Source organism: Barbus barbus, assembly GCF_936440315.1.
Source record: "Barbus barbus genome assembly, chromosome: 39".
NCBI classification, from domain to species: Eukaryota; Metazoa; Chordata; class Actinopteri; order Cypriniformes; family Cyprinidae; genus Barbus; species Barbus barbus.
Genome location: NC_136717.1, coordinates 411444 through 433214, shown reverse-complemented (window position 1 = coordinate 433214; position 21771 = coordinate 411444). Strand labels below are relative to the sequence as shown.

The following is a 21771-nucleotide window of genomic DNA, read 5'->3' as shown; positions in this document are numbered from 1 at the left end:
ATTAGAGAATTGAGATGTCCTTCAAGATGGCTAAGCTCGATCGGTTTCCGGGTCATAGGATGGAGGACGGAGGAGTGAGGAAGCGAGGAGGGATATTGAGAAGCACCCCGAGTGTCTACTTTAGTTTCAAATAACTGGCGAAAATATCATGTCAAAATATGAGTGCAATAATGATCAGATACATGTATGTGTATAATTAAACAACACCCTTATTCTGACTTGCACAATTTAAATTATATGAAAGAATAAGTGACCACACTATATATATATATATATATATATATTAATAAAAGTATGTACACATTAATAATGTTCAAATGCATCAATAACATCTTGTATGTTAGTGTATAACAAAACATTTATTCTGACTTGTACTTTTTAAACTATATAAAAACCACTCATTATATATATAACAAAAATAAATAATTCAAGAAATGGAAAAGACAAATAAACAGAAAAGTGATCACACAATTTTATTATAGTTTAAATTACTAAAACGTTCTTGCTGCCAAAACCTAGTGGTTTGATTTGTTTATATATATTAAAAATACATAACAGCAGCACAAACTACAACACATTAATCATTTAATTACTTTCATTTGCTTGTCATGTAATTATTTTTGACCCTGGAGCACAAAACCAGTCATAAGAAATTTCTGAAACTGAGATTCATGCATCATCATCATCTGAGTAAATAATCTCTCCATTGATGTATGGTTTGTTATGATCGGACAATATTAGAAAATCTGGAATCTGAGGGGAGAAAATCTCCTTTAAAGTTGTTCAAATTAAGTTCTTATCAATGCATATTACTAATCAAAAATGACGTTTTGATATATTTACGGTAGGAAATTTACTAAATATCTTCATGGAACATGATCTTAATATCCTAATGATTTTTGTCATAAAAGAATAATTGATCATTTTGACCCATACACCTGTGCTACTTATGACTGCTTTTGTGCTCCAGGGACAGATATATATATTTAATGTTGGCTATTGTCAAACATGAAGAAATTAAAATAAAGGAAAAAAGTTATATATGTGTGTTTGTGTATATATAGTTGTTTTTTTTAACAGTAAAAGAATAAATCAAGAAATGTAACCAATTCATTTATTATAAGCTTGACAATATACAAAAGTGAATAAACTCCAATAAAGTGTGTAACTGAGTTTGGTCATGTGACAAACCAAACACGTCACCTGAACAGCAATATTTAACTCATTCAATCCATTTCAGCGCTGAACAACTGTGAAACACATGGCACCACACACACCCTGAACTGAACTGAACTGCACCTGTAACTGTATTTAACCCATTGACACCTGAGAGAAACCAGACTCGGGCGTCAGACTCATATTTACACACCTCAACATTCATGTGCCGTAACATTCTCAGAGTGACCACACATCTGTGCTCTGGGAGAGTTCATCAAGCCACACACACACACACACACACTCAGTAATATATAGATATATGAGGCACTCTACAGCATGTCATCCAGTGCACGTCCAGATCCAGCCGACCTGACCGACCCTCATCTTAAACACACACTCAAACACAGCCGCAGGGGTCAGAGGTCAGGTGCAGCCGGCTCATTTCAACAGGTCAGAGCCATAAAATCATCGTGTCCATCCATGTTCCTAAAAGCAAACAGCATTGGTAAAAATCTCTTTAAAATACAGCTGACCCTGAGCACACGTCTGTTTCTGATGAAGCCAGCTCTAGTGTGACTGCTTTAGAGGTCTGCCGTGTGTCCCATCATGCCGCGGGGGTCACAGGTCCTCCATGTAGTTGGCGGGGTAGAGGCCGACGGTGCCGTCGCTCAGGCGTCCTGTACACCAGCCCTGCTCATCCTCCTCGCTCATCTTCATCAGCTGATCCCCTGACATCACAACACAACCGTCAGACCACTCACAAACTGGGATCCGACCCCCATTACACCACAAAACTTGTTCAGGCAAACCAGAAATTATACAGATTCCTTTCGAGTGGGTGCAGGACACTATAGTTCAGTCAACTGTGACGTATTATACCCAAACATTCTTCATAAAGTGGACTACCAGAAAAACTGATACTGGGACTAAAAATTTGACACTTTGACCGGACCATGTTGTGTTTCAAAGTTTTCTGCCATTAATCAAGATGAATGTGTTCTAGTTTAACTCTGCGTTCTTCTCTTATTTTATTACCACTTTCTAAGCTATGATGATATGTGAGATGTGTCTGAATAGGTGTTGGTTTGACTGTAGTTAGTGACGTAAACACGTGTAAGATAATATAATCAGACTGCTTCTAGATGATATACTGGTAACACTATTCACCTGTAGAGACTTTAGACTATGGTTTATATCCTGGTTATGCACTTGTGTCAACTTGTGCTGCGCCACAAAATATAAATGTGACCCTGGAGCACAAAACCAGGCGTAAGGATCAGTTTTCTGAAATTGAGATTGATGCATCATCTGAAGCGGAATAAATAATCTGTCCATTGATGCATGGTTTGTTATGATCTAAATATTGAGAAAATCTCCTTTAAAGTTGTTCAAATGAAGTTCTTAGCAATGCATATTACTAATCAAAAATGAAGTTTTGATATATTTACGGTAGGAAATTTACTAAATATCTTGATGGAACATGATCTTAATATCCTAATGATTTTTGGCATAAAAGAGAAATGTATAATTTTGATCCATACAATGTATTGTTGGCTATTGCTACAAATATACCTGTGTTACTCATGACTGCTTTTGTGCTGCAGGGACACATATATGGTTATGGTTTGGATAAGGGTTACTTGCATGTAAATATGCATAATTAATGGTAATTAGAGTAGTAAATACATGTAACATGCAACAAGGACACCTTAAAATAAAGGTCGTAATCCAGATGACAGTTACTGCTCACACCTGCTTTGAAGCTGAGCTCGTCCTGCTCCTGTCCGTCGTAGTCGTATAAGGCTCGCACCGGCACGCACAGCTCCAGTGAAGACGGCTCGTCCTCGAACGGATTGCCGTTAGCATTAGCATTAGCGTTAGCGAAGGGATTCCCAGCCTCCTCATCAGAGGCGTCCGCCGGCGTCGTCTTCTCCGCTGCAGCAGTGCTGAGAGAGGAAACACCACACAGCTCAGACAGAGTCAAACCCAGAGGACAGAGAGCAGCGGACAGACCCAGAGCGGCTCGACCGCACGTGACACTCCTGCCGCTGCCGCCCAGTCTGAGCCAGCGTGTGCCACGTGAGGCTGTGAGCCGCTGCGAAGCCATGCAGAGACACACACAGGACCTGAAAGAAACCAGCAGCAGCAGAAACACAAGCAGACAGACAGAGACAGAGGCTGTGAGGTCACCAACGTTTGTGCGGTCACTTCCTCTCGTTTGACCACGACCGGGCTGCTCTTGGGCCGCTCCACCTCCGCCGGCTCTTCCTCATCCTCGCCATCATCATCCTCATCAAACGGGTTCAAGCATGCTGCTTCTGAGCTACTGGGCACAGCCACGCTAACAACACAGAGACAGCGTTACATCACACACACACACACACACACACACACACCAGACATGACTCGGCTCAGCCAATCACACGGCTCTATTCACATGATATTTCACACGTCACCAGAGCCGGCGCTAACAGACAAACAGGTGTGACTCAGCAGAGGGAGCGCTAGCGTCAGATGCTAAACTGACAGAACTGGTTTCAGATGAACAGACATCACATGGTGTGTGTTTATAAACGCTCGTTGACTCCTCATGTGCACCTGATCTGACTGAAGAAAACACAGCAACTCCATATCAGGAGTCATACTCGCTTCAATCAAAGCAGGCAGATAAAACGGCACCTGAGGTCAAGTCAAAATTATGACATGCTGTCATTAATTATGAGACACATGTCAAAATTACACGATTAAAAACTGAAATTATGAGATAAAATCATAATTGAGATGAACAGTAAAGCTTGAGATAAGTAAAAAAAAAAAAAAAAGACTAAAAACAATTATAATTTAGTATCTCACAAGTCGAATTTATTCTCATATTAATGACAGTATCTCACAATTTTGACTTTTTAGTATCATAATTTGGAGTTAATTGAGTTTCCTCAATTATGACTTAATATCTCACAATTACATAATTTTCTCAGAATTATGACATTATCTCAGGATTTTGCCTTCATCTCATGATTATGATGTAGTATCTCATAATTCCAACGCTCTCATAATTACTACATGATGTCACAATTTTGATTTTTCCGTCAAAATAACTACAGTAGCTCAGGATTTCACCTTTATAGCTCATAATTTAAATTTTATATCTAATAAATCCCGGTTTAGTATCTCATGATTTTGACTTTTCAACTTTACAATTATAATTGACCAATGTATGCTTGGGTGGCAGAAACGGGCTCCCACACATTTGTTTCCCCGAAAGCATTTCTGTGCTGTTTATGTAAATGAGCCCCAGGAGAAGCTCACGCAGCAGTGGCTCAGGAACAGGAAACACCAGAGGTCAAATGTCAGAGTCAGCGAGGAGAAAACATGCTGGGCTCTGAGGTTTGGTCTGGTGTTTAATATGCTCAATCACAAACACTGTAACATGCATCTGAGCACACTGATCTCACACACACACACACACACACACACTGCTCACCTGCTGCTGCTGGGTTTTGAGGCCTGTTCTGTGGTTTGACTGATCCCCGTCAGAGTCACTCCATCAGTGTGCTTCCTCTTGGTTTCTCGTCGACTGAGCGTTCGGTTCAAGTCCATGGACAATTCCTGCAGCACACACACACACACACACACACACACACACACACACACGGCCCTTCATGTCTTTTCTAATCATGTGTGAAACAGCTTTAATCTTCTGGTTTCACACAGTCAGAGTGGATGGAGATCAAACTCCAAAATGACAAAGCAGCATGAATATGATACGAGTAGTCCTTCTAACGCTTGTGAACTCATACCATGCTTTGTGTGAGGAACGGACTCAAATTCAGGAAAATCTTTCCCTCCACCATGGACTTAGTATCTCATAATGACTGCATTTCAGGATTTTGACTTCTCAATTTCAACTTTAGTACCTCAGGATTTCAACTCTTTTAATTACATTCAGCTTTTTACACTTATAACTAATATTTCATGATTTTGACTCATTCTTTTGACTATTCATCTCATAATTATGGCTTAGTGTTTTATAATTATGGCAGTATCTGATGATTTCAACGTAATAAGTTACATTTAGCCATGTTATAATTATGACTTAATATCTCACGATATTGGCTTTTTATCTCGTTCTTTTGGCTTTTTAGCTCATAATTATGACAGTATCTCATGATTTCAACTGAAAATCTTTCCTCCTCCAGAGCTGTTAAATCTCATTTGTGCTGGTGAACTGTTGCCATGACACTGTTATGGTCATTTCTGGTGTTTGCCAGCCCTGTTCATGTTCTCTGTATGTTTTGTGATCCGCAGGAGGAGGTCACATGTGTCTGGAGCTCCCTGCGGCTCTGTGTGGGTCTCGTACCTCAAACTCAGGCCAGTTCATGGGCATGCCGGGCCCGTGGCTGGAGCGGAACCACTTGAGGTCCTCCTGAGCGTCGGCTGCCTGGATGGTGTCTTCCAGTGTGTGATAGACGGTGGAGAACCTGAAGGAGAGAGACGTTTAACACGCCGTCATGTGTGTGAGAATAATAACTAGCAGACTATCATAGCTGGAGGGTGACTCATCGGAGCGCTTTGCATGCTGGTCTCAATAACAGCGCTCCCATGCTTCTCTATGCAAATGACAACAAACCGCCCTCCGGCCTACACCCAGGCATGGATCTGTAGATGAGATGAGGACAGGTGCTCACTTGTGATTGGAGGAGAGGTCGAGGTGCTGCTTGACGCTCAGCAGCAGCTCTTTGAAGAAGCGCAGTCTCTTGTCCTCGAACTGCTGCCACTGTTCAAACACCTGCTCCATGTTCTCCATGTACTGAGGGGTCACCTTATCCAGCTCCTCCAGAGACTTCTGGTAGCGCTCCTTCGTCTGAAACGCCACACAAACAGCTTGGATTAGTTGGACCAACCTGAAATATATGCTTTTTAATGTAAAAACAATATGAGACAGTTCATGACTGACTTTGCAGTTAATTTGAAATGTTATTGTATAAATCAAATATATTTTTAAAGCTATATTTTGGCATAAAAACAACATTTATGAGACCGTTCATGACAGATGTTGTTTCTGATTTGAAATGCTATTGAAATGTAAAATATACAATTTTCTAACACTAAGCATTTATGATACACTTAATGTGAGATTTAGTTGCTAATTTATAATGCTAAAGTGCAAAATATATATTTTTACTCTCATATAGGCTATTTGAGAGTAAAAACTATTTGTTATTTTAAACTATTTTATTGTTAATTTGAAATGCACTATTGAAATGGGAAGTCGTGGCCTAATGGTTAGAGAGTCGGACTCGTAATCCAAAGGTTGTGGGTTCGAGTCCCCGGCCGGCAGGGATTGTAGGTGGGGGGAGTGAATGTACAGCGCTCTCTCCACCCTCAATACCACGACTGAGGTGCCCTTGAGCAAGGCACCGAACCCCCAACTGCTCCCCGGGCGCTGCAGCATAAATGCTGCCCACTGCTCCGGGTGTGTGTTCACGGTGTGTGTGTTCACGGTGTGTGTGTGTTCACGGTGTGTGTGTGTTCACGGTGTGTGTGTGTTCACTGCTGTGTGTGTGTGTGTGTGTGTGTGTGCACGTTGGATGGGTTAAATGCAGAGCACGAATTCCGAGTATGGGTCACCATACTTGGCAGTATGTCACTTCACTTCAAATATATGTCCTTTTAACACTATTTGAGCCTAACATTTATAAAGGTCATTGCACACGGAGTCAGAAACCTTCGTCTGAAGTTTGTGCACGTTAAGAAATAAATACGACCTCACGTTGTGTCAATCATGTTTACACACTGCCTCCGAAACGTTCGTCCGTCATAAAAAAAATTGGGTCAGGTTCGATATTCTGCGTTTTCGCATCCGTAGCATGCATTGATGCAAAAAAAAAACCTGGAAAAACGCATACGAAAATTTGGGACTCAGTGTGCAATGACTTTAAGAGTTCAATTTTGCTGCCAATGTGAAATAATGAATATGAAATACGCTCTTTTTAAATGCTATTTGAGCATAAAAACAACGTTTAAGAGAGTTCATTTTAAATATGATATGATATTTACATAAGAGTTTATGGTTTTTCTATTCAAGCAGATGCAAGCTTATTGAAACAGCTGCCTGGAGGCTCTGCAAATATGGCCACCAAGTGAAAAGACTGTCATTGAAAGAGACCGAACCATGAAAACACAAGACCTGTCATAGCGCTGCCACTCCAATCATAATCAAAACATGAGATATTACAAGGCTTACATGATAACTCTTATCATTTTAAAATAAGAGTTTGAGGTTCATCTCATGTCAAGTGAAGCAGTTAACCATTCAACAGAGCTCATTAGCACACAGAAGTCTTAAAGGCACGTCACAGAGAGGCGGTTTGTGGCTGAAGAAACCGCTGACCTTCTGAACTTCCTGCTGGCACTTCTCCACTTTCTCCTGCAGCTTCTTCTGGGCCTCTGGGTTGTTATTGTCCAGCTTGCTTGAATTCTCTCGGCTGGTGGCGGTTTTCTCCTCCTTACAGGCGTTGTGGTAGCCCTTCTTCATCGCATCCACCTGCCAGCATCATTACAGTGAGCCAAACATACCACAGTAACGTATTCATAATGCATCAGAGAACAACAGCACAGAGTGCATGCACGCATGGATGGACACCTGGCAGATGTTTTTGGGCCACACCAATCTCACACGCTTGACAGAACAGATAAAATTTACACTCAAGCCCTCAAATCCTTCTCAAGCCTGCATCTTCCTTCTCATGACTGCACTGACAGATGTAATGCTTATTTATTATTCATTAGAATTATTTACAGTTTTATCCAAAGTGACTCAGATAATTTAAAAAAATGCCCTTAAAAAGATCATTTAAGAAATCAGAGGTAGAAAGATTGAAGGGAATCAGGGTTAGAATTTTTTGTTTAAGCAATTTGTTAAGGAATTATAAGAAGAAAGATTGTTTTCAAGAATTATTTAAGGACTTTTAAGGAATAAGAAACTTTATAATTTTAAGGAATCATAAGTAATAAGGAATCTGAAGTACAATAATTATGGTCCTGCTGGTTTGGTGGTGGGGATAGTAAATAAAGTCATATTTATTATAACAAAATAACTATTTATTAATTAACATCTTTCTCGCTGATCAAATGTAACAGTCCAGCAAACTGAGTGCAATGCTTTGTGGGTGATGTGCTAAACAGTCTCAAATGCAAATAAGTTGAACACACCCATATTTAATGAAGGCTTTTGTTAACGCTACCACATATCCCGAAGCTTCCTGACAGCGTTAAGCCCGTGTTTGCTGGCTGTGTGCAGTTGGTGTGCTTGTACCTCCTTGAGTTTCTTTGCCCAGGGTTTCTGTGCCTTGCGAAAGCCATCTTCTGCTTCTTTGGTCTCCTTGAAGCCACCAATCATCTGTTTGTGGTAAGCGTCCTTCTGCCAGTTCTTGATTTTCTCCAAGTCCTCGGCCATCAGAGCAGCCTTCACCTCCATGTGCAGGTCACTCACCTTCTCGGCCTCGGTCATCAGAGCGAACCACGCTCGCTCCACCGTCCCATACTGAGGCCCTAGAGGAGACGACACAGACAAGACCTTTATTCAGATGATCAGATCCAATGATACTGCTGCTTTGTGCTACTTCATCCACGTGTTGTCCTGTTTGCTACTAATAAGCTGATCTGAGACACGAAAACACCTCTGGGTCACAAGCACTTTTCAAAAACAACATTGACCGACATTAGTTTCCCAGGAGTACCACAGGGTTTGGTCCTGGGCCCGCTGATATTCTCATGGTGTGTGGTCTTGCAGGCTCATCCCCTGCTATATACACTCCCGACGGACCAGCTGTGGATGACCTACCCTCAAGTGAGCAGAACTGAGATTAAGCAGAATCTGCTCATCTGGACACATTAGTAAGTGTTTGGCGAACATGAAGGTCTCACTACTAACAAACTACTACTAACCGACTGAGGCATACACTCTAAATCAGGGGTGTCCAAACCTGATCCCAGAGGGTCCTGCAGAGTTTAGCTACAGCCACGGGCTGCACATTTATGATGAAAATTGTGTTGATTATTCCCTTGAAATTGTAATTGTGACTATAAATTACGATTATCACAATTTACAATGAATGATGTTTAGGACTATACCATTGTTTGAATGCCATATTTCTATGACAATAAACAAGCTGAAAACACTAACTGAAAAACTTTTATTGCTTTTTCTATAGTCTTAAGCCTCAAATGTCAAAAATACTTTGGATTGGTTTCTTCTTTAAATAAACAAAACGTAAAAATATTAATGGTATTATAATGTTATACTAAAACTAAAATTAAAACAATGGAAAAACCCTTAAGATAACCTAAAGAAAGAACAAAACACATCTGAAGCATGCAGAATAACACAAGTGGACTGTGAACGATTAATTGCCACTTTATGTAAATCGATTATGTAAGTGTGGCATCTGTAATTGTAATCGCGATCAGAATTGTTATTGATTGAGCAGCCCTAATCAAACACACCTTAACCAGCTTATCAAAGCCTTCAGGATTACTAGAAACGTCCAGCTGGTGTTTTGGAGCTGGTTAAAATACACAGGATAATTGGCCCACCAGGAGCATGACTGGACACCCCTGCTCTGAACATTTTGTGTATATTAGTTAATTTTGTATGTATTATCTGGCTTGACTCAGCTTGTAGATATGAAGCATTTCATTTTCATTACTGATAAGTTGTTTATGGCCTAGCCATTAAAACATCATCATGTGATATTGATTTAAATTTTGATTTGAAATATTCACAATACATAACTAAAAGGTGTGTCTGTGACGCTGGCTTGAGAGAGCCTCACCAGAGAGTTTGAAGTAGCTTGAAGTGCGAGCAGAAAAGTGCAACATTAGCCACAAGGTACGAAAGAAAGCGGAAACACCTTGGTGTAGACTCTCCTATCGCGGCCACATTTAAACACAGTCTTTAGCTAAACAAAGACATGAAGCTAACACCAGAATCTGCATGACAACTGTGTGTGCGTTATCAAGAATCAACACAGCATGTCACTACACTGCATGAAGAACTGATAAACTGAACTGAAGGGAACAATGCTGAGTGCAAACTGAGCTAGCTGGATACAGGACTGTTATGAACCCAAGAAACAGCACTGCCATGATATCTGGATCATCATTACACAACGCTGATACAAGAGCCAGAGATCTGTCCTGAACATCTGCAGCAAAGTCCTCAAAGATTCACATCATTACTACTGAACGACGAGCCACAGTTATTAACACTAGTCAATTCTCCTGGTCAAACGGGCTATTATTGAATCAACTCTTAATCAGTTATAATCAAATGAATGATTCAGTCTATAAACTGATTTACTTCATGAGTTCAAAAACATTCATATTAATATTACAAAACAGACTCTAGATTCTGATTGTTCTTCATAATCCGGTCATGGTTTTTTTTTTAGAAAGAATAAGTGAAAAACATGAGCAGCAGTGCTTGAAATGAGTTAGTGGAGCCTGTCGTGACTCGTACGGCGTGTAGTTTGACGTTCTCAGTCCTGTTAGTGGTAGTTTCAGCTTCTAAACACACAGATCTCATATTACACTGAGAGTCATGTATGTGTGATCACGGTTCCCTCTCGAGAAGCACAGCTTGGCTTTCACTTCCACACGATACGGTTTCCTCAGATGATCCACAATCCCACCAGCAGCCTGTTATGGGAAGTGAGGTCACACTCAGTGACCACAGCGTCAGCCCCTGAACTTCCTCAGACGCAGCTGTGAGCTTTGGTGGATCAGTGTGTGTTTGTGCTCACCTTTCTCCACCAGCTGCCTCCAGCGCTTGGCCCACTCGGTGAGCTGCGTGGCGTAGCTCTTCTCTATGCGTGCGCGCTCGTGCAGACAGTTCATCAGGTCGTTACACAGCCGGTTCCCATCGTCCACGCGCTTCACCGCCCGCTTGTAGTTGCCCACCTGACAGAGGGAGACACGTGAGCGTTACAAACACACAACGCTAGCAGAGAAACACGCACAGGTGAGCGATACACACCTCCCAGAAGCTGTCGCTGGAGACGTCCACCAGAGAGTCGGTCAAGTCTGACATGGCTGAAACCACAACAACAAGAGGATGAGGTTCACAAAAGATTTCTGTGACAAATAAATTAGGTCCTTTTCATTCGTCAAAAAATCCTGAAAACTCAGTTTACACAAAAATATTGTGCATCACAACTGTGTTCAACATTGATAATCAGCATATCAGAATGATTTCTGAAGATCATGTGACACTGAAGACTGGAGTAATGATGCTGGCTGAAAATACATCTTATAAAAAAGTTACACAAATATTAGATAATACATCTGGATATAAAACTGCTCAATGTAAATGTAAAAACAGAAAAGAAATGAATGAAAACTGGGTCAGAAACAAAAGTAGGGTTGGGAATCGAAAATCAAGTCCAATTCCAGAATCAGATACTTAAGGTCAGGAATCGGACACTTGTTGTAAAATTAAGATTTCAATTCCAGTGCGAGTTAGGTGGTGAAAAGGGGCTGTTAAAAATATATTTGTCTTTGAATCTTTCATTCAAAAACACTGACTCATCCAGAAATGAATCAAGGGAGTCTGGGGCGAGTCACTGAATCATTCCATCAGATCTTCTTTAGTTCTTCAGAAAGCTGACAGCATCATGATGTTATTTTCACAGAGACTGGTAGCTCTATTAGTCAAATCTGTTGACTTTAGCAATCTTTGTTGCGTTATGTGACAATGGTGACGGTTTAAAATGAGGAAAAAGCACTTCTTGTGTTTTTTCCTGATGTTTGTGTGACTCTACAGAAATCTTAAAGATATGTTAATACACTTTTAGACTTCAGTTCTAAACAAACTTTTCTTTTGCCATCTTCATTGTGGGACAACCTGCATTCAACTGATCTTTTTATTTACGGTTTTATCTGCTTGGCATCTGTCACAGGTCTCATCCATTTTATAATCAGATTGCCATTAATGTGCTGACAAATCTGCATAATTGCATTCATTCAGTCATTAGATCTATAGGGCTAATTCATTAAAACGATGCGCCTCGTAGGAGTCGTTTGCTTGTGAATCACTAGAGCGAACAGCTCACGAACTATAGTAAAGTACACTAAAGTAAACAGCATCAGTGTCTTACAGATGTTCAGGAGCTGAGAACCGGTGTTTAACGTTCAGCCCGAGTGTGTGATACAGCACTGAATCTGTACTGAAACTCCAGGAGAGGGAAAGACTGAAAACCTGAAGAGAAACGCTCCAGCTGAACATGAGCACACTCTTTCCAGGGAAGTGATGGAAATTCCTGTCATTCTTCCCGCAGCGTTCCTGAGCTGCCGTAAGCTGCTTTAACACACACACACACACAGAGCAAACTCATAGTTTCCATGAGTGCATAACTCCAGCAGCATTACATAATCAGATCTCACGGTGTGAAAGAGGAACAGGGAAACTTCTGGATCTCAGTGCTCTCTTAAAGAGACAGACGGCTCAAATCAGCTGAAGACAGTGAGCGACGCAGGCTCGTATCACGCTGAGGTGACGACAGCACAAACCGCTCGAGTGTGTTACTCGGTGACTGCTGCGTTCACCGTGTGTGTGGCTCTGCTGTCTGTGTTATATAGTAATGGGCACTGCAGCGAGGACTTATCCTGGAGGTCAAAGCTGGAAACGAGCTGGCGTTTTAGCACTTCCGCTTCCATCATCCTCAAGTCAGAGGGGTTTTGGTTCAATGGCTGAAATAAGGTCTAGAGCTGAGTATCGTTTGAATTTGATCAACTCAGATTCCTATCGATTCCCAGTTTCCATTCCAGTGTGGTTAAAAAAAAAAACAAGTCAAACATTTAGATAGCAAACATTTGTTCTGTGTCTCTTTTTGCAAAACATTTAATTGCTGCTGAATACCATGAAGAAAAATCAGCCGGCTACAGAAAAGCTGGACAGTGCGTAAAACAGAGCCGCACATTCTGGATACATTCAGACTAGGGCTGCCACTAACCACTATTTATTTCCATTAATCTAACGACTCATTTTTCCATTAATCGATTAATCTAAACGACTAATTTCCCACAAAAAAAATCAACTATTTTATTCTAAACAATAGAGTTAGTGTAGATTACGCATCACAACAAAGACCTGCAGCGGCGACGACGGGCTGGTGATTATTATTACACATTACTAGGGCTGCAACAACTAATCGATAAAATCGATTATGATCGATTATGAAAATCATCGACAACGATTCTCATTATCGATTAATCGGGTCTGCCCACAGTGCACGTCCAACTTCAGCTGGTTAGTCAAATTACGGCACTGAATAATGCATTTCTATGGACAAAATGCATCTAAAAATAGTGGAGGAAACAGAATGAGATTCTGCCGGAGAAGCACGTGATCCAAGCTGCCCAAAATATGATAATTCTTTATTTTAAGCTTTAAGTTAATGCATAAGAGTAATGGCTTGCCCTGTCAGGCGCTTTGACAGATGCGTGTGCGTCCTCAGCGCAAAAACGTTCAGTTTACGGTCATATCCTTATCTATAAATGCCACAAATTCACGCGAGCATTTCCATTTTTGCATAAAGGTCCGTCCTGACAGTCTGTGTTAAGTTTAAAATACCGAATGAGCGCCGGCGCGGCGGACGGACAGAACACAGTAGAGAGGGAGACAATTAATAGGCTTTTCAGCGCAAACATATCCACTGTGCTGAATTATCTGTTGTTGAAAGTTAATTTAAGGTTTAAAATAAATTAAAATATTTTATGAGAGTAGGAACTTTAAAGGGATAACAGCGTGTAATTGTCTGTCTGAATATAAACATGAGACGCTCCATAACGGCCTTTTACAGGATAAAGAAATGAGGAGGTGACTGTGATCAAAGTAGTTCCTGCAGAACATTACTCTTACCTGTTGGTTAACACTGAGTTTGTGTTTTTATTCCTCTTTATTATTATCTTTATTATTTTCATTTTTAATAGAGGTTTAAACTATATTCAATTTTTACAATGCTTAACACATTTATGTAAGTTTAACAATGTGTTTATGTAAGGTTTGTGCCACTGCTGCTCTAAAGTAACAGTATTGGTGATAACCAAAATCATTTTTCGGCTTTCTGTACTGGTTAGTACTCCAATATGTGTAAGCTCTTTAGTAACAGTAGTAGGCTATTTTTAATGCTATAATATCATTATTGCTGTTATCTATGAAAGAAAACCAGAGCACTTATTTTTTCTTGTATTTTTTATTTGAGTATTTTTTTTTCCGCGATACCCAATTGCAGTCAAAAAGTACATAAACAATACCAGCAAGAATGCAAGCTGTTATGAGGACATTTTTTATTATTATGTCTAATAAATGACAATAACATTTTTAAATGTAAACAAATTTTTGACAAATTTCTAAAATATGTTTTCTCTTTATTATGATAAGTGGTCTAATAAATTAAGCACTGTATGTTTTCATAGCATTCAGTTGTCATGTTTGTTTGAAGGACATTGGGCAGAATGTGGAATAGTGTTTTTTTTTTGGTCAATATTTTTTAATCCGATTAATCGAAAGAATAATCGGCCAACTAATCGATTATCAAAATAATCGTTAGTTGCAGCCCTACACATTACTGTTTAATATTGACCAAGCACCATTTAATCCAAACGTACTCTTAATCTTTAATATTTGTCCATCTCTTTAGGACAGAAATGCTACAGCCGCTGTAATTATATGAATATGTGGAGATCTATCCGTGTAACTCAGAGTGAGGGTTGAGCTTTTATTGTGAAATCTCGATGTATTCTCCTGTGTTTGAGTAGATTTATAAATGATTTACCTCACAAATCTGATGAAACGCTGCACATTGTGTTCCCAGATGAAGGTTATAATAAACCCAAACTCAGAACAGCATGCAGAGATGAGTTTGAGTCGCTCCTCATGTAAATAATAACGGTTTCTGTGGAGCTTAACTACACGCATGGACATAATTAAAGAGCATATACTGTGCTGAACTGCATCGCATATCATTATTTCATTAAATCATAGCGTTTGTGAATTCACAATACTGCTTAATAATGATTTTTAAATGGGTTTAATATATAATGCAGTCTTGAAAAATCGTCTAATAATGTGTTTTATGGATTCTCGTCTGTGAAATGCACCACTTCCGGTATTTTGCCGGTTAGTCGACGCGAGCAAAATGAAGTCGACGATTTTTAATAATCGACTAGTCGACGAATCACAACAGCCCTAATTCAGACTCTTTTTAAATGGAGGTTCACAATCCTGAAGAAAAACAAATATTAGACAACTAAAGAAAACCTGATGGAATGATTCAATGATCACTCAAGATTCCCTCGTTTCATTACTGGATCAATCTCTTGAATGACAACAGCCCCTTTTCGCCACCTCAAAAAAAAGGTGCTCACACTGGAATTGATGGGTGGAACTGAAATTGAAATTTTACAGCAAGTGTCCGATTCCTGACCTTAAGTATCCGATTCTAGAATTGGAAGTGATTTTTGATTCCCAACCCTAATAAGGACTGTGTTGAACACAAGCTCTGATATTTACACGTTTAATTCTCCGGCATGAAATCAGTAAGCCGTGTGATTTTATTAAAGCTTTTGATGAAGTCCTGAGAAGGCGTCTAACTGGGACTCCAGAGGCTGTCGGGACACTACACAGCAAACTCATCGACTGCTGCAGTTTATGATCACACTCTGGCAAACAATTCTAACTCAAACCTCAAATAAAGACTGAAAGAGCTGATTTCACTTCTGCTGACTGTAGTTCAGCTTCAGATTATCATGAATTTGCCGGTCACAGAGCTTACTCCTGCTGTAATCCAATGGAAAACTCCTGTAGGGATGTGAACTTGCAGGTCAGTCTTGACGTGGCCAGAGCTAATATATCTGCTGTGTGTGTGTGTGTGTGTGTGTGTGTGTGTGTGTGAGGCAGCAGTACGAGCGAGAAGCTGCTGGGCGGTCAATCTCTGCTGCAGTGTCATTGTGCTTCACTCAACAGAGCAAGAACAACAGAGTCACTCGTGCTTTATCACCCAACATCAACACACTGATGCAGTCACACACACACACACACACACACACACACAGATGATCCTCCTAAACACTCAACAGAGTCTCAGATCACTGCTGTTTTCACAAAGTACAGTTTAATGCTCAAACCTAATTCTAGTATCCAAAAATTCATTTCAAAATTAAAAGTATTAAATTATTTAGCATAAAAAAACCTAAAAAAAACTAAATCTAAATCAGGAAACCTTAACATCAATTTATTAAAAGTTTAACAAACATTATTTTTTAGGACCCAGTGAATTTTTTTCTCGGTGGTTTAATTTTTCTGAGAAAAGAATGTCTAAATAACTGAAGTCATCAAACTTATGTATTAACAAAATATTAAAAGTAAAAAATATAATAATAATAAATATATAACTATAACTATTTTAAGGGCCCAATAAAATCAGTTAAAAAAAATTCCCCAAATTCTGTGTTTTGTTTTATTTTATTTTTTCTGGATTCCATTTCAATGTTAAATTTCTATTTTAAATCAAAAAGTAATGTTTAATTCAGTGAAATTACAACTTGTATACATTGTATACCTATGACATTTGTTTTATTCTTTCCCAAATTCTGTCTTTTTTTTTTTTAATAATTCTGATTTCTATTTTAATGGTTTAATCAAAAAGTATTAAGTTGCATGCTTTCAAACGGGTTCTCTGACCTACGTCATCATTTCCTGAATCACTTCCTGTCAGCAGTTATAAATAAAGTCTTGTGCAGCTACACTCATTCAGCAGCCATCGAATCCTGGCCGTCTGATTGGTCAGAAGAGGCTGCTGCTTGAATCTGATTGGTCAGCTGACTGACACTGTGTGTGTGTGTGTGTGTGTGTGTGTGTTAAGATAACGCCAAACGTAAATGAGAAATGTAGCAGAAATAAAATAATTTAGCTAAATAAGCTTTTTTTTAATAATTTCAGTTGTGTTTTTTGTTTGTCAGTTAATATTTGTTTGTTTTAGTTACCAATAATAACCCTGAATAATTTTCAAATTTCAGTTTTTCAGTATATGTAGTTTGTGTTTTAGTGCTGCCAAATTCAGTGTTCATCATTCAATGGTGTTAAACTTCCTGTAAACATAATTATTAAATGTTTATAAAACTACAATATGTGGTCATTGTTTAATTATGAAAATGTACTTTAGTTCCAAGTTTGTTTTTTTCCCCTCAAAACTTAAAGAAAGTGTTTTCATGTATTTATCTTACACGTAGAAAATAAATTATGTTAGTACTTTTTACATTATGGTTACACCAAATGACATTTTTAGACTCCGTAAACTGATGTTTCTCCTGAAAACAGCTTAAAATGTTTTTCAAGACCACATGAAATTGACATGTGTAAGAATCTGGCCTGTGCTGCTTCTCTTCACGGTCTGACCCATGAGATGACTGACCTCTCTCTCGTGTGTGTGAGAGTGTGTGTGTCTGTGTGAGAGTGTGTGAGAGTGTGTGTGTCTGTGTGTGTCTGTGTGAGAGTGTGTGTGTCTGTGTGTGTCTGTGTGAGAGTGTGTGAGAGTGAGTGTGTGTGTTGAGAGTGAGTGAGCGAGTGTGTGAGCGAGTGTGTCTGTGTGTGTGAGCGAGTGTGTCTGTGAGCGAGTGAGTCTGTGTCTGTGCGCGAGTGTGTCTGTGCGCGAGGGAGTCTGTGCGCGAGTGTGTCTGTGCGCGAGTGTGTCTGCGCGCGAGTGAGTGTGTCTGTGTGAGTGAGTGTGTGAGAGTGAGTGTGTCTGTGTGTGTCTGTGTGAGAGTGTGTGAGAGTGAGTGTGTGTGTTGAGAGTGAGTGAGCGAGTGTGTGAGCGAATGTGTCTGTGTGTGAGCGAGTGTGTCTGTACGCGAGTGAGTCTGTGAGCGAGTGAGTCTGTGCGCGAGTGTGTCTGTGCGCGAGGGAGTCTGTGCACGAGGGAGTGTGTCTGTGTGTGTGTGAGTGAGTGTGTCTGTGTGTGTGTGAGCGAGTGTGTCTGTACGCGAGTGAGTCTGTGAGCGAGTGAGTCTGTGTCTGTGCGCGAGTGTGTCTGTGCGCGAGGGAGTCTGTGCGCGAGGGAGTCTGTGCGCGAGGGAGTCTGTGCGCGAGTGTGTCTGCGCGCGAGTGAGTGTGTCTGTGTGAGTGAGTGTGTGAGAGTGAGTGAGTCTGTGTGTGTGTGTGTGTGTGTGTGAGTGAGTGAGTGTGTCTGTGTGTGTCTGTGTGAGAGTGTGTGAGAGTGAGTGTGTGTGTTGAGAGTGAGTGAGCGAGTGTGTGAGCGAGTGTGTCTGTGTGTGAGCGAGTGTGTCTGTACGCGAGTGAGTCTGTGAGCGAGTGAGTCTGTGCGCGAGTGTGTCTGTGCGCGAGTGTGTCTGTGCGCGAGTGTGTCTGTGCGCGAGGGAGTCTGTCTGTGTGTGTGTGAGTGAGCGTGTGTCTGTGAGCGAGGGAGTCTGTGCGCGAGTGTGTCTGTGTGAGTGTGTGAGAGTGAGTGAGTCTGTGTGCGTGTGTGTGTGTGAGTGAGTGAGTGTGTCTGTGAGCGTGTGTGTGAGCGAGTGTGTCTGTGTATGTGAGCGAGTGTGTCTGTGCGCGAGTGAGTCTGTGCGCGAGTGAGTGTGTCTGTGTGTGTGTGAGTGTGTCTGTGTGTGTGAGCGTGTGTCTGTGAGCGAGTGTGTCTGTGCGCGAGTCTGTGTGTGTGAGCGAGTGTGTCTCTGCGCGAGTGAGTCTGTGTATGTGTGTGAGTGAGTGTGTCTGTGTGAGTGAGTGTGTGTGTCTGTGTGAGTGAGTTTGAGAGTGAGTGAGTGTGAGTGAGTCTGTGTGTGTGTGTGTGTGAGAGTGAGTGTGTCTGTGTCTGTGAGTGAGTGTGTCTGTGTGTGTGAGTGAGTGAGTGAGTGAGTGTGTGTTAGTGAGTCTGTGTGTGAGAGTGTGAGAGTGAGTGAGTGTGTGTGAGAGTGAGTCTGTGTGTGTGAGTGAGTGTGTGTGTCTGTGTGTGTGAGTGAGTGAGTGTGTTGAGAGTGAGCGAGCGAGTGAGCGCGAGCGTGTGTCTGTGTGAGTGAGTGAGTGTGTTGAGAGTGAGCGAGCGCGTGTGCGAGCGTGTGTGTGAGTGTGTGAGAGTGAGTGTGTGTGTTGAGAGTGAGTGTATGAGTGAGTGAGTCTGTGTGTGTGTGTGTGAGTGAGTTGAGAGTGAGCGAGCGAGCGTGTGTGCGAGCGTGTGTCTGTGTGAGTGAGTGAGTGAGTCCGCTGTGGTCAATGACACGCTAGTGTTTGCTCTTCAGAGATCATCTGAACCTGATCCACAGACAGTAAGCCTCCAGCATCCCATGAGTCTCAGTTAGCACCTCAGGAGTATTTCCACAAGAAACACACACCAGCTACTCTTCACAGAGTGCTCTCATGAAGCACAATAACACACACACACACACACACACTGAGAGCGACACTTTTAAGGATGAACCGGCTCGCGCGCCTGTGACGCCACCGAGGCGGGCCGCTTTACTCTTGACGTCACCGTGCCGCGTTATGACGCCACAGGGGCAACTTCACATTTCAGAGACTTGAAGGAGACCAAAAGTAACCGAATCAAAGAGCAAGAGTTACCAGAAGAACAGAAATCACACCGAGAACACCTCCGGAGAACCCGCGGGAGCGCGCCCCGCCCTGCTGCTCTCTCTCTCTCTCACACACACACACACACACACACACACACACACACACAGCTTTATATAGGAGTTATGAACACACAGATCTAGCGCTGTGTGTGTGTGTGTGTGTGTGTGTGTGTGTGTGTTTATAGTGTAACGTAATCCAGCGCGATCCGTGGGAACGACGCGCGCGTTCAACGCGTTCAGCGGCTCACAGCGTCGCGAGGAAGACGGAAGCCGCTTTTAAAGCTCAGATGAAGACATAAAGCGCCTCATGATTAATAAATGTGTGATGATGACAGACAGCGTATGATCAATAATCAGCGATCGATCGCTCGCGCGAGTCCGCGTCAAACGCGTCCAGGAAAGTTTCCTCAGACTGCGTCAAAAGTGCGCGAGGCGTCGCCCGGTGGCTCGGTGTCAGTGATCGCGGGGGGTTATCGTTACCTGAGTGTGTTTCAGTCCAGATCCGCCGCTCGGGGTCGATGAGAGAGAGATTTTCTCCGTGTTTCACCGATATTCACCGACTTCTGACTGACCGCGCGCCTCTCTGACGTCACATCCCCTGCTCACGCCTCCCAGACACACACACACACACACACTATATACACACACACACTATATACACACACACACACACACTCACATTACAGCTGCACTACGACAGGTAAATAAGTAAACATCACACTAATAAAACCATCGAAATGGTTAAAAACATAATCATACCGATCTCATATTCGATATATATATTTTTTATTTCCTGGAAAAGAATAAGTTTACTGTGTAGTTAATATAAAACAATTATAGATCAGAGATATCTTGAGGACATTAAAGGTTTGTTTTCATGTCAAACTGAGACTATTTTCATTTAATAACGTATTCTCTGAAACTATGACAGAGCGCTCTTTATTTGCTTTATTTTTTAAATCTATATTTTATGACACACCTCTGATCTGCTAAATGAGACTTTAAAATATGATTTTTAAACATTAACAAACGATGTATTTGAAATAACCCTGGCCTGAGGTGTGTACTGTATCTCCCAGTATATAATTACACAGGTTTAGTGTTGAAAGGCCATCTTCTCCCTCATATTGCTCAGAAGAAATCAGTAAATAAAGTAACAGCAGAGGGGCATGTTGTCACACTATGTGAGGTTAGTTGTGTTCATGGGCTCCTCAGCAGATATTACACAAATAAGTTATTACATTTCAGTTTGGAGGACAGGATTCAGTAGATATAAAATGAACACAGCAAACCTCATGTATACAGATATTAAAGACGCTGTGACAACTTGCCCCGGTGTCTCCTGTAGTGTGTACTAAGCACAGATGAGACAGCACATGATCTTCTCTTTCTGTGTATTCTTCAGTAGCTCTTCTTCATGTGTTTCTGCTCTCATGAGCGTTGAGCGCAGCTGCAGAAACCACACATGTGTGTCTCATACAAGCTATTTCAGGAGTTTCTCCCTCCAGTCCTGAATTAGAGCTGAGCTCGTGTTTCATCAGCAGTGTGTTTAATCCACTGACAGCACCTGCACTCTGTCTCTCACACACACACACACTCACTCACTCACTCACTCACTCACTCACTCACACCCACACTCTCACACACACACACACACACACACACACACACACTCACTCACTTACACCCACACACACACACACACTCACACACTCACACCCACACTCACACACATACTTGTTTTTGTTACTTTGTGGGGACTCATGACTAGAAGGTTACACATGGGGACCGTAATTTCTAAATACAATAAAGCAATAATTTTAAGTCAGAGGTGTCAGGAATAATTTTTGATCCCCAAAAAACATATTTATTATCAAAAAAACTTAAGTTTAAAAAGCTTCATTTTTGTCAGGTTTTTCTATTCTGGCGGGGACGTCACTATTGTGTCTTACCACAAACCACCATTGGGTG

At 41.2% G+C, this 21771-nt stretch overlaps 1 protein-coding gene across 2 annotated transcripts; it reads right to left on the bottom strand.

The window, feature by feature from the left end:
• Window positions 1-1100: 1100 nt before the first annotated feature.
• On the bottom strand, window positions 1101-20406 carry LOC306858588 (protein kinase C and casein kinase substrate in neurons protein 2-like). Of its 2 annotated transcripts, XM_079399181.1 has the most exons (11): window positions 20281-20406; window positions 11198-11253; window positions 10965-11121; window positions 8477-8712; window positions 7553-7705; window positions 5847-6022; window positions 5519-5639; window positions 4643-4767; window positions 3353-3499; window positions 2911-3104; window positions 1101-1886 (listed from the first exon to the last, which is right to left on the bottom strand). In XM_079399181.1, the coding sequence occupies exons 2-11, from the start codon at window positions 11249-11251 to the stop codon at window positions 1777-1779; spliced, it is 1473 nt and encodes a 490-aa protein (XP_079255307.1). In that variant the 5' UTR covers window positions 11252-11253; window positions 20281-20406; the 3' UTR covers window positions 1101-1776. The 2 variants fall into 2 exon arrangements, with proteins under 2 accessions (XP_079255307.1, XP_079255308.1); XM_079399182.1 differs by lacking the exon at window positions 3353-3499 and having other exon boundaries at window positions 20281-20404.
• Between the last annotated feature and the right edge of the window lie 1365 nt (window positions 20407-21771).

Bases quoted from the DNA above. Each gene is read 5' to 3' on its own strand.
- LOC306858588 (XM_079399181.1), bottom strand. From the start codon at position 11,251: ATGTCAGACTTGACCGACTCTCTGGTGGACGTCTCCAGCGACAGCTTC. The intron at 6,023-7,552 runs GTCAGCGGTTTC...GTGGCGTTTCAG, and splicing joins GCCAGCAGGAAGTTCAGAAG to ACGAAGGAGCGCTACCAGAA. The intron at 5,640-5,846 runs GTGAGCACCTGT...TCTCTCCTTCAG, and splicing joins GACCTCTCCTCCAATCACAA to GTTCTCCACCGTCTATCACA.